This window comes from Capra hircus, chromosome 11 (assembly GCF_001704415.2).
Source record: "Capra hircus breed San Clemente chromosome 11, ASM170441v1, whole genome shotgun sequence".
NCBI classification, from domain to species: Eukaryota; Metazoa; Chordata; class Mammalia; order Artiodactyla; family Bovidae; genus Capra; species Capra hircus.
In genome coordinates this window covers 25,615,558-25,629,429 of record NC_030818.1, presented here as the reverse complement: position 1 = coordinate 25,629,429, position 13,872 = coordinate 25,615,558, and the positions used below count along the sequence as shown (strand labels likewise).

The 13,872-nt window shown below is 37.9% G+C and overlaps 1 protein-coding gene across 2 annotated transcripts in view; it reads left to right on the top strand.

The window, feature by feature from the left end:
* Window positions 1-13,872, top strand: part of THADA (THADA, armadillo repeat containing) — a 328,090-nt gene that overhangs the window by 93,052 nt on the left and 221,166 nt on the right. For both annotated transcript variants that reach the window (XM_013967596.2, XM_013967597.2), the window contains exon 27: window positions 1,209-1,300. In XM_013967596.2, the coding sequence (XP_013823050.2) occupies window positions 1,209-1,300 (92 nt within the window). The remainder of the gene's footprint in view (window positions 1-1,208; window positions 1,301-13,872) is intronic.

Genomic DNA, 13,872 nt, shown 5'->3' with positions numbered 1-13,872 from the left:
CATTGTTACTGTCAGCTACCTTTCTTCTTACATTGCTATTTTAACACACTGTATAACTCCTGTCTAATTAGAATATGAGCTCTGTGTTAGCAGTAAGTGTGTGTCTTCTATTTCTGGATATTCTCCATGGTGCTAGTATACGGCCTTACATACTTAGGAAAGTCAGTACATATTTATACATCTCTACTTAGATTTGGCAAGGTAATTGAGAAAGCCCAATATCCCTGGTATAGGGCTTCCCTTGTGGCTCAGCTGGTAAAGAATCTGCCTGCAATGCAGGAGGCCTGGATTCGATCCCTGGGCTGGGAAGATCCCCGGGAGAAGGAAAAGGCTACCCACTGCAGTATTCTCGCCTGGAGAATTTCATGGACTATATAGTTGATGGGGTTGCTATAAAGAGTCAGACACGTCTGAGTCAGACATGACTGACCGACTTTCACTTTCAATATCCCTGGTGGCTCAGATGGTAAGGAGTCCGCCTGCAGTGCAGGAGACCTGGGTTGATCCCTGGGTTGGGAAGTCCCTTGGAAGAGGACATGGCAACCCACTCCAGTATTCTTGTCTGAAGAATCCCCATGGTTAGGGAAGCCTGGCGGGCTATAGTCCATGAAGTCCCAAAGAGTCAGACACTGCTGAGCAACTAAGCACAGCACAATATGCCTTGATACTCAAGACGTTTTTATGACATAGGAAACTGTCTTGATATGTTGGTTGGGAAGCAGATTAGTATTTTATTGGCCATATTAATAATGTGGATCCATTGAGTTAGATCTGATAAGTATTTTCTCATAGGTAAATGATTGTAGAAAATAAAAGGAAAGAGCTAAGCTCTTTCTTGGGATATTCATCAGAAATGATGTAGAAAAATGAATTTATTGGTTTTGTTTGTTTAAAAATGGTTACTTGATGATACAGGTACAAAGAGATAATGCAACAGTTGGTGGTTGTAAAGAAGTATAGGAAAAAGCTATGTTATGTACATGTGGTTGGATTGTTGAGCTCAGTTTAAGAGGAAGTCCTTCATAGTAATGAAGTAATTGCTGTAAAGTTATTGAAAATTGTCTTAGTTTATGAACACAACTATATCTTCTTTAGCCACACACTAGGCAGTCGGGTAATGGTGTTGAACATTGTAAATGTTTGAACATTGTAAATGTTGGTTTCATGCCATGAATATTTCTTAACTTGTACTGTGTGTTTTTACACAGGTGAGAAATTCATCCACGCTTCTCTTCAGTACCTTGATCACAAGAATATTTGGAGTTAAAAGGGGAAAGGATGAACTTTCCAAAAAAAATAGGTAAGCTTCATCTAATGCTAACTTTATTTTTTACAAAATATCATTCTGGCCAAAAATAATTTTTAGAATTTTGCTTACTTTTATAGATTGATCTAGAGCATAAAACTATAAAAATACTCTAGTAGATGAACCTATGCTGCCAAATGTTAAGCCCCTAGGCAAAAATATCTACTGTTTAATAAGTGGACCTTTCAAAGCAACAAAAATATTGGAGGTAGCAAGGGCTGAAATGTAGAGCTTGTTTTTCAGTGCAGCAGCTAAAGTTGTTTTTGTTTTGTTTTGCTTCTGATTTAATCTTCTTCAGGTATTCCTGAAATGTCCTAAATTGCTTTTTCTTAATGTGTCATCAAGTACTAGCTTGTGCAATATCTTTGCTTTTATAGTAACTGGAAGTTTAAATGTCTATGGTATACTCATCGGGCCATGTCCCAGGTTACTTCTGCATTAACCTGTAGCCAGGGGGAGTATTTAAAGGTGCTGGACACACAGAATAAACAGTGCTTTTAACTTTTAGGTCTTCTGTGTTGTGTTTACTCTCTAAGATGTTTTTCTCTTAGGATTTTTTTTTTTAATGTCTGGAAAAAAACTTATTGAGACACTTTGATTATGAGTAATCTTTGGATACAAGGCAAAAGTTCTGTTTGTTGGTTTTTAAAGAAGAGAAGCTTTGAATAGTTGTTTATTAGCAGTTGGGAGGGTTTAATGGCAGTCTGCTGGCTTGCAGTTGTTAACACTAGATGTCACTGTCGCTGCGTGTTTAATCACCTCCTGTAACTATTTAGGGCCTGATTTGGCCCAGTGGTCTTTCTCTTGATGCTCTAGAGATGAATCAAGCCCTATTCCTCTCCTGCCAAAAAAAGTTGATGATCAAACTTTTAATTCAGATTTTAAGCTCATTTATTAAAATATATTTTCTTGTGGTGGAACTAAGCCTTAAGGATTAGAAAATATCATGAAATAATTATTTGATGTACTGTTAGTAATTCTAATGAAACCTATTGGTAGTTCTGAATTGTCATTTAAATTGCTGTTTATCACCCCAGGCCTGCTAAGTTGCTTTAGTTGTGTCCGACTCTGCAGCCCCTATGGACTGTATCCTCTGTCCATGGGATTCTCTAGGCAAGAATACTGGAGTGGGTTGCCCCACCCTCCTCCAAGGGATCTTCCTGACCCAGGTATCAAACCCACATCTTTTGCATTTCCTGCCTTGCCAGATGGGTTCTTTACCACTAGCGCCAACTGGGAAGCCCTATTTATCATTCCATAAAATTCAGTAAATATTTAAATGGAAAGCAGTTGGTTATAAATGTGAATTCCTTGAGTATACTAAGGAAATACTAGAGAGGTTTTTTGGCTTTTTTTTTAGCTGAGTTGTATTTTTAATAAGGCTAACATTATTTTTTTGAAAGAATGATTATAATTTTTACTGTTTGGCCCAGTTCCTAGATAAATTCTTCCTGTCACTAGTTATTTTTCTTTTTAGCTTTGCTTATTTTGTTAATAATTCAACAAAGTGCTAAGGGGTAAAATGGTTTGGTCATATTATAAAGGCCATGGTAAATAGTATATAAATAAAATATGATATGAGGTTATCAAACAAGTAAAATTAATATTTAAAACTGAACTCTAAGAAATGCTTTTTTCTTCTCCCTTTTACTTTTTATAAAAGTGATTCTTGGATGTGTCGCAACTTTTACTATGTATAGGATAAAATGATGAGATTCATTTTATGTAGGTTACTTCTGAGGAGAGTGGAAGAATACACAATGAAACCACACTACTGTAATCTCTTTGCCACAGCACGCTGATGGGAACCTCCATTATAAGTTCATTCCTCTTAAATAGGAAAAGTTACAGAATATATAACTTTCCTAGAAAGAGGGAAATTGAATATTCACATAATTGTTTTGAGTAAAGCTGACAAGTGAAACGAAGGTACTAAAATGTTTTAAAAATGTGATGAGCAGTTTTGGTAAGAGTTTTTCTTTCAGTGATCTGAAGCTTGGTATATTTTGTTACACTTTCAAGGCTTCTGTTCTCTGTTTAACCCTCCAAGAGTCTATTTCTTTGCAGCATTGCTAGGTTTGCGCTCTAAAACCTTAGTGTCTTCAGCTTGCCATTGTTTTTAATGATTCTTCTAGTTGATCTTCGTTTAATTATGTCATTTTGGGGTGAAAATGTTTATGTACCTGTCTGCTACAATATTAAGTCCCTGAGGGCAGAACCTTTTGCTTCTATTTTGTGTGTATGTGATGGGTGCTGCAAGAATGCTAGTAATAATGAGGTCTTTCTTGTTGGTTGGTTACTCAGCCATTGAATAACTAAGCTCAGCCAGTAAGACCTCACAGGCTGGTGAAGGCTACTTTCACAGCCACAGATTGTTCTGCCACAATCTTGCAAATGTGTGCTCTTGATCAGAATGGAACTGGACATAAAAACATCTGCCTTTCCCATCTAGTGGGGGAAAAAAGTGTCTGTCTCGGAGTAAACAGACTTGGTTTCTAAGCATTTTGCTGCCACTGGAGATGACCTTAATAGACTCCCTTATCTGCTTTGCACTTCAGTTTCTCCATCTATAGAACAGGAATGACACAATCTGTGTTCTGTATTCATAGGGCTACAGGGAGGATAAAACAAACTATTAACAGTTCATTTTCTTGTAAAATATTCAAAGTTCTACGCAATTAGAAATATAATTTGCTTTTTCTCTGTTACCACTTCTTTGATTATACTCATTCCATTGTCTTACCATTGTCTTCTGGAGTACAGGATCACTATCTTATCCTTATTTTTGTTTGCCTAGTGCCTAGCATAGTGTCTGGCATGGCCAGAAATACTTGAATAAGCATTTTTTTTACTAGATGAGAGATGAGACATCTGGTTTCTCCTGCTGCCTTTGTTGTCATAGAGCCACCATAACCAACTGAAACAAATTAGTTAACCTGTCTGGGCCTTGGTTTTCTCCTCTAAGATAAGAGATTTGGACTATCCTTGAGGTCTCTTGTTTCTATCAAATACTAAGCTAGGGTTTACATAATTGTTACTTAGAATTGTGAGTTTGGTAAACTGCTGTGTTCCCAGTGCCTAGAACAGTACCTGCCTGGTAGTTCAGTTCAGTTCAGTCACTCAGTTGTGTCCGACTCTTTGCAACCCCATGGACTGCAGCACGCCAGGCTTCCCTGTCCATCACCAACTCCCGGAGCTTGCTCAAGCTCATGTCCATTGAGTTGGTGATGCCATCCAACCATCTCATCCTCTGTCGTCCCCTTCTTCTCATGCCTTCAGTCTTTCCCAGCATCAGGGTCTTTTCCAGTCAGTCAGTTCTTTACATCAGGTGGCCAAAGTATTGGAGTTTCAGCTTCACCATCAGTCCTTCCAATGAATATTTAAAGGAATATTGATTTCCTTTAGGATTGACTGGTTTGATCTCCTTGCAGTCCAAGGGACTCTCAAGAGTCTTCTCTAACACCACAGTTCAAAAGTATCAATTCTTTGGAGCTCAGCTTTCTTTATAGTCCAACTCTCACATCCATACTTGACTACTGGAAAAACCAAAGCTTTGACTATATGGACCTTTGTCAGCAAAGTAGTATCTCTGCCTGGTAGTAAGGACAAGTTCCCCTTTCATGTATAAAGAAAGGAGCAGGAAATTTCTATGGTGGTCCAGTGGTTAGGAATCCACCTTGCAATGCGGAGGACATCGGTTCAATCCCTGGTCCAGGAACTAAGATCCCACATGCTACGGAGCAGCTAAGCCCATGCCCCACAGCTGGTGAGTTCACGTGTTACAACAAAAGATTCCCACGTGCCACATCTAAGACCAAATGCAGCCAAATTAAAAATACATTTGTACTTTTTTTTAGAAAAAGAAGGCAGCAGAGGTTCTGCATCCCCAATAATAGGTATATAGAGTAGCCCTCTGAATGCTCATAATGATTGAAATCTGGAGCTCATTAGCCTTGTTCTAGATGGGTCTTTTGGATTATGAAGAACGAGAAAACATAAGTTTTACTTGTTTGTTTTAAATACTGTTATTACATTTTAATTTTCTAAAGCACCTTTTCTGTCTATTTATTATCCCCCAGACTGACTTGGCCTGACAGAATGAATAATTGATCCTTTGTAGAATCAGAAAGTACACAGCTCTGTGATGTGGGGAGCGTGCTGGGCTTCCCACATGGCCTCCATCTGCCTTGAGTGGGCTCACCTTGGTCGTTCCTCATTCCTCACAGACAGGAGCTAAACCAATGTGATCTTTACCTCTGGTCTTTCCCTTTAACCTCTTTGTGTATTAACTGTCAGCTACTCTAGTCCCTGGTAAATGACAAATATCAACATACCTGTAGTAGTCTGAAAAGCTTTATTTTATTCATTACTTTTTAAGAGCTTATTTTTGTTTTCTTTAATTTTTTAAATGTTTAATTGGAGGATAACTACTTTACAATGTTGTGTTGGCTTCTGCAGTGTGAATCAGTGATAAATATACATATATCCCCTCCCTCTCTTTTTCTTCTTTTACTCAGCTTTATTTATTGATGTAAAAATGACAAAATTATATATATTTAAAGTGTGCAACATGATTTGACATACATATACATTGTGAAATGATAACTAGATTTTGCAATTCTGTTTGGAATTTTATCTCAGTTAAGTTGAAGTTGCCCTAAAATATTTTGAACATATAACTACCTGATTTTCAAAGATAAGCCTGAAATATGATTTTACCCTCAAGATGAAATATGAGGAATTCAGCGTTTAGTGCTTTTTTCCATGAAAAGCTTTATTTTAGACTTTGCCAAAGCTTCATGCAGGTGCTCAGTACAGAGTGTTCTATAGCTCTTGCTCTCTCCATGTTAAACCAGTCAGCCAATAAGAATTGATAAACATTTGTCATTAACTCAATGTTGACACAGCAGAGGAGTCCATGAGAAATAGAAAATGTGGACCTTGCTCAGGGAGCTCACCCTTCAGCTTGGGAAACAAGAACTGGCCTTTGTGAAACAGGTGCAAATAGAAGACGTCATAACAGTAATCAGGAGCACAGTGGAATCTGAGTAATGGATGCATTAGAAGTTCATCAGTGGAGAGCTGAGTGGAGCACTTGGGTGGACTGTGTTTCTGATAAAGCTTTGGGGATGAGTAGATTTGGGGTACATAGAAACAAGTAGGTTGAAAAAGAAGAACAAAAGAGAAATAGTCTTGTTTTCAGTGTTAAGTACAATCTTCATTCTGTCATTTTAGAGAGAGCTCATATTCAAATTAATAGCTTAGGATGGTTTAGTATAATTTAAGGGGAAAATGTTTGTAAAAGGATCACTAGGTCCAAGTAAAATTATTTCTAATGAGTATGTTGGGAGATGTTAAATCGTTTTATTTTCCTGAGTATAAATAACAGAGACTTGCTTTAGTTATTTCCCTTAACGTCTTAGTGGTGTGGCTCTGGAAGGATCCTCCAAGGGACATCTAATCTAGTCCAGCCCCTGCTTATAGACAGATTTTGAAGCAATTTCCAGACAGACTGGCTTCTCTCCTGTTGTTCATGTTTTCTAGGAAAAGAGATTCCGCAAGTTTTTGTGGTTACCCACTCCATTGTTTCGGAAAGAACTGGGTTCTCAAAACTAAAATTGGGAGCTGGAGGGCAACTAGGTTTTTATATTTTCAAGAGTGTAATTATTAGAATTCAGAATAGCTTATTTTATTTGCTTTGAACTACATACTAGTTTGTAGCATGTGCCTATTTGGCCAAGCTGAAGATTCACATTTTCTTTTGACTGTGGCCTGGATAATCTTAACATCCTCAGACCAAAAGGGTTCTCATTTTTTCCCCATTCAACAAGCATTTATATTGTGTGCCCTCTGCTTTATATTGTGTGATCCTCTGCTGGGCACTGGGATCCAAAGATGAATCAGACATACTCTTGGCCCTAAGGAAACTGACCATCTGACGAAGAATATGGCCATTACCTGCTGCGCTAGACTCTGTCCCACCCATGTGAAAGGAAGGAAGAAGTAGTGAGGGAAGATGGCATATCCATTTGTGTGCTCAACATATGCCAAAGTCTTTATAAGTGTCTAATTTAGCCTTCATCACAGCCCTGCAGAATGAATAGAGTCATTCTAATTTCACCGAGAAGTAAATTAAGGTTGGTGAGGTTGAGTTACTTGCTGGAGGTCATGCAGCCAGAAAGTGGTAGAGCCTGAATCCAAATCCAGCTGCATCTTCAGAGTGCCTGTGGATTTACCCACCGGCACACACAGCCCCCTGTGAGCAGTGAGTCACCGTTGAGAGTCTGGCTTTAGATTTGACATCCTGAGACCATGGGAAATGAGGCACTTCACCCAGTTTCAGTGTGGAGCCAGGACTCTCACATCTCTCTTATGGCAGGTTGATTTTAAGACCCTTTAATTACTCCCAATAGGATATCAGTGTGGCCAGAAAGCCATTTACCTCCATAAAACTCCTGGGTTTGATGACAGTTGGGTGCTATAGAGAGAGGATTTGGGGGTTTTGTTATAATCTTTGTCTATGGTATGATGTCTTCCAGGCTTAACCTAATGTTTTTCCAAATCTCTAATTATATTTTTCATTCATTTGTTTAATAACAATTATAATAATAGCCCTCATTATATTAGTTTTTGTATTTGAGAGGACCTAAGAAGCTATGCCGGAGAAGGCAATGGCACCCCACTCCAGTACTCTTGCCTGGAAAATCCCATGGATGGAGGAGCCTGGTGGGCTACAATCCATGGGGTCGCTAAGAGTCGGACACGACTGAGCGACTTCACTTTCACTTTTCACTTTCGTGCATTGGAGAAGAAAATGGCAACCCACTCCAGTGTTCTTGCCTGGAGAATCCCAGAGACGGTGGAGCCTGGTGGGCTGCCATCTATGGGGTCACACAGAGTCGAACACGACTGAAGCGACTTAGCAGCAGCAGCAAGAAGCTACCCAGTCCTGTTCTCATTTTGCAGATGTGAAAATTGAGGTGCTCAAGGTCACATGGCTAGTGCTGGAAATAAGGTTAATGGTTATTTTTAGCTCACAGTTAGCTCAACTAGGACATTTAAAAAATTTAGCTGATCATTTATAAATGGAGTTTCTATTAGCAACAATAATACTAGTTTGGATTCAAATATTTTGAAATTAAGCTAAGAGCCCCAGTGTTTTGATACGGTCTGGAGGTGTCATTCATGCATTTTTCACAGTTGTTTATAGAACAATCAATCTAGGTCTTTAGGCAGAGTAGGTAAATGTGTACTTTTGGAGACTGAAAGTAAAGTACAAATCTTGAGTAACCCGTATTGAGAAGTTCTTAAAATCAGAATTCTGTCTACTCTGACACTTTGGCCTACTAGAGTTTCATGTTTCAAGTTTTTGTTCATTCTTAGGTTCATGGATCACAAGTAGGAAAACCACAAATAAAAATTTTAACCAAAAAGAAGCTCTTAAAAAGAAATATGTTCATGAACTTGAAGTGGGAATTACTCACTGTGTTCTTAAATATTGACTCTTGCCGGGGCGAAGTAATCTTTGTTCCTAAGTACTGCTTCAGGCCATTGCCTTCTTTAATAACTAAGGCATTGTTGCTTTAGTTTGAGCATGTTCTATGGAATTTTGGCAATGCATGCATCCTCTTTCTGTGTCTCAGTAAAAGCATGAGTAAATATTTTTTCTTAGCTTTGGTATTTTTGTAGCTTACATTTTATATGAACCAGACTAATATAATGTAATACCAGGATTACATAATTTAGGACATCAGGATTTCTTCCAGGACTGTGAGATAAAGTCCTCATTTATCAGGGGCTGTACAAGCAGTATTTGTTGCTCATTCAGTACCTATAGAGAAATACCACAGAGCTCTTTTCCCAATTAGAAAATGGAGTCAAAGAGGTTAAAACCAGAGGGAACAGTTTCTTTAGAACTTGGATAATACTTCTTCTTTATTCAGAACTTGGTCCTTTTAACTATTGATTTTAGTAATGTATAGTTTAGAAATTCTAGGAATTTCAGACTATTCTTATTACACACCAAGATGCCAGACTTTTAATAAAATATAATCAATAAAAAGTTTTCATTGAATTCTTATCATGTGCCTTTCCACTCTAATATCTCCTAAAGTAGTTTATGACATGGTCTTGGATTTAAAGGAGTTTATTATTTACTGATAGAGAAAACATGTGATCTAGTTTAGGAAAAATGAATATCCAACTCTTCTGATATTGTCAGGGAATGGGGGGCAGAGGGAGTCAGGGGAGGATGAGGTCAGTCTCCATGCAGGAGTTTGGGCTTAATCTGGATTTGAAAGTATGGTCAGGATTTGAATAGGTAGAGAGAAGGATGTTGTCTATAAGGTTATATAGGCATGAACAAAGATATCAGTGGTGGAACACTTGTTGTATATGTCTGAGAAAGTTAGAAGATAAAACCAGACCAGGGCTGAAAGGTCACAATGGAAATATTCATTCATTCATCCATTTTTTTCCATTTATTCCTAGAGCCAAGGATTCATTGATCACCTACCCTCTGTAGGCACTAGACCAGGTTCTGGAGCTATATCAATGAGTAAAACAGATAAGCCAAGGAGACTAGTTTGAATTTTACGTGACATTATGAGTCATTTTGAAGTTTTAGTCTTGGAGTAGTCCATGATACAGGCATTGTTTTAGGAAATCATTTGAGAAGTGATTGCGTTTTGTGTTCCCCACTTGTAGTATTGGAAAATATGATGCCAGACTATGGAAGAAAGTTACTTAGGAATAACTTGTACTCTCTGTAGATTGTTAAAGCATAGCTCCAGCTTGATGTGGTTTTTTTTTTTTAAACATTTATTCTATTTGTTACTTCTAAATTGAGTAGTGGCTATATTAGAGGGGAATATACCTTATATTTTGAGGATTACTAGTTCCCTCAAGGTATTAAAAAGATATTTAGTGAAAAGTAGTTTATTATAAAGTCAAGTAAGTTTTGAAAATACTGGATTAAATTCAAATTTCTTTATGACAGGACTTCTCAGAACAGTTCGTATGCTCTAATAGGCTTTGTGAATCTTCAGTAACCCAACATATTTGACAATGGATCTCAGAACATCTATTACCTTCTTGTGTTCCATCAGACATAGTTTAGGCGATATTGCCATGGGGATACTGGTTGAGGCAGGTGAAAGGCATGTTTCCAATCATTAGAAGCTGTACCATACAAAGGAAGATATTCATTTCAGGTCTATCTTGGTAGCAACAGAAGGACTTCATTTTAGTTGCAGTTAAATATACTATAAGTTATCTTGAGTTGTCAGGTAAAAATTTTCAATGGTATCTGCACATATGGTAGGTGGTCAATAAATATGAATCAGTAAAATCTCATAACTTTAGACCTTTTAAAATCTTATATATAAAGTGCTTCTTTGAGAAAATAAACTTTACACCAAATTAGTTTCTTCTACCATTTTGTCAAATGAAGATAATGTCTCTTTTCCCAAAAGCTTTGATCATTGATAATGGGGGAAATAGGGCCTACACCATGGTTGATGAACTTAACAAGGTTAGTGCCAAGCCCATCAGAGTGTAACGTATGTATCTGTGTGTGTGTATGTGTGTGTTAGTTGGGAGGGCAGATAGGGAGAGGAGAACAGAACAGTAACCGGATTTGAAATATAATAGGTAAGACTTTAGGACCTACTAGTATGGCTGAGTTTTATACCTTTGGTCTGTATGTCTTGCTAGCAGCATCTCGTTGTTGCCCTTTATCAAGGACACTTGGAGCTATTATAAATAGCTCCATTGTAAATATTTAAACAGAGGCTTTAAATAATTCAGATTTGAAGCAGTTAGAATGCTTTTGGCTGCAAGTAACAGAAAACTCAAATAAAAATTTAAACTATAAGGAAAAGTTACTACCTCAGATATAACCAAGAAGTTTTAAGAAGAATTGATTTATTCATCATTGATTCATTTGATGAGGTTGATAGCATCATCCGAGACCCAGGTTCTTTCCATTTTTCACCATGACATCCTAGATGTGAAGGCACTGGCCCCAGACAAGTTTTCTTCCCAATTTCAAGATGGCTGCCATTCCTGCCATCACATCTCGATGCAGCAGATGCAATATTCAGTGGCTTCTGTGTCCCTATTGCTTTTTCAGAATGACACCACCACCTCCTGTATGAGTTCCCACACTCTCAACTCCACACTCTACAGACTTCCCTTCAACATCTTTTTGGCAGTGTTACATCTTAGTATGCCCCAGCTTATCCCAGACAATGGATCCACCATAATTAACTTAGACTAATTAGGATTCTCCAGTTGGCTCTGGGGTTGGTGCCAGCCCTCCCTGAAGCATATGACTACAGAGAGAAGGGTGAATACCCAACCAAAGTCAAATACTGTTGAAGAAAGGATGGGGTGAGGGAATGGATTTTTATTAGGTGACTAATAATATCTGCTGTTAACATCCTTCTAGGTTATCTCAAAAGCTTTGAAAATGTTTTCATTTCATTAGGAAGATAAATTATATATGTAGCATTTTAACCTAATAGGAAAGTGTATTTTCCCTTTATTTATCCAATTCCTTCATGTAATTTTTAAAAGATATGAAGTAGTAAAAGTGTCTGGATTTGTGGTTCTGTATCACTCCTATAGGCAAGGCTTCATTAAAAATTTTTGCTTAGGAACCAAGTTTTGTCTTCACACATGGAAGAAGTTTTGTATAGCTTTAAAATAGAGATACTGAATAAAATAAAATGAATTTCTAAGTCAGAAAATGCTACTTTGCAATATGAAATATCTCTCTGATTCATAGCTAACCTCCAAAAAGCTAACAGAGCATTAACATTGTTTTTATTATAAACTCTTAACTCATTTTGGAATTTGACCCATATTACAACATTGATTTTGTTCTTGTAGGGTCAAATGGTATGAAGTCAAATCTAAATTTATTGAAATTGGTACTTAATTATTTTTATTTCTAAACACAAAATCCCTGTTCTATTTAAACTGAGCATAGTATTTTGATGTGACTTTTGGGGCCTCTGAATTCAAATTAGGCCATCTGTCTTGAATGATTTCTCTTTCTTTATCTGCCGGGTTTCTTTCTTTTCTGTCTGTCCAAACTGTTACCATTTTATTTGGTACAAACTGCCTCTATAGAAGTGGAATGTGTCTGGGTCACAGTAAACCAGCCCAGCTCAAAGGAAGTTGGGGTCAGACTGGCTACATTTGGCAAGGATCAGTAAGTCTGATCCAGGTGCTAAACCTTGGTGGTCTCGGATTTTCTACTGTAGAAGCACATCCCTAGAGCCATCCATTGCTCCTAATACATCTTTGTCTTCCATCGCTCCTAATACATCTTTGTCTTTCTTCTGTTTATCTCTATGATCACTCGTTGTGAACAACTAATTTAGATACATAAAAATGATCCTCCATTTATAAGCACACCTCCTCCCTTTAAATTCACTTAATCCCGTTTTCACCCCCCTACAATCAGAGCCCTCCCTCCTAAGCCACTGGTTTCACTTTTACAATCCGTGGTCTGTTTAGATGGGTCAGTTTTTTTTCTTCATCATTTTTTCAACATGTTTACTGTGTTCAAGACACTGAGCACTGAGGGGAGTACAGACCTTTGTAAAGTGTGATCTGTGTATTTGAAGAATAGTGGAGGAGGAGAGCTAAGACTTGAACTCAATTGTCATGCAAGGTGGAAAAGCCACAAGTACTCTGATAGCACCTTTCTGGTCCCTCAAGGGAGAGCTTGAGGGCTCCACTCCTTCCGCTTCCTGGCTTCCTGGCTTCCGTGCCGCAGCAGAAGTGCACCTGTAAGAGCTCACACTCTCAAAAGCTCATCCTCTCTAAACCCTTCTCTTTCCCTTCCCAGTTCTACCATTTAGGTGGGACTATCTCACGTGACCATTTCTTTATCTTGCCTTTGTTTTATCTGTGGGACAAGCAATGATTCAGATCATAATCAGTAAACGAGAGGGTGGTAGTAATGATATCCCTGCCCTGTCTGTATTTGGAAACGCAGTTCTCTGTAGTGAAAAAAGTGTCACTGGCCTCTGAAGGTGGTGAACGCCCACTTTTTTCCCAGAAACATACCACAAGTCATCCGCTCTGCGTTCTTTCTGCTTTTAATTAAGCCAGCTTAATTTTCCTAAGCTTCAACATGTTAGGGAAATAAAAGAGAACTTCTCTTTCAATGGTGTTCTCTTGCTTTGATTAGCTACTAATGCTGCATGTAATAACATAAGGTTTAACTTTTTATCATTGTTAAAATATAATGTTTCAGTGGGAAAGTAAATATATTTTCTAAGGGATACCTGCAGTGCCTCCGCTTATATTTATGTCTTTGGAAAACATGTTTCAATTGCCAGATGATCATTTGTAAATGTGGCCTTTCTACAGATGGACATTTCTTTCTTAAATACTTGCTTATTCTTTTCCTTCTTGTTTTCAACCCCAACTGCCTTCAGAATTGTACTGCCAAACTGGTTGGTTCACCCATGAAAATTGAATTCCAGGGGATTCATGGCATTTTCTGTTTAGGTTTATTTCTCTGGAAATTTCTTCTTGCCCCCACCCTC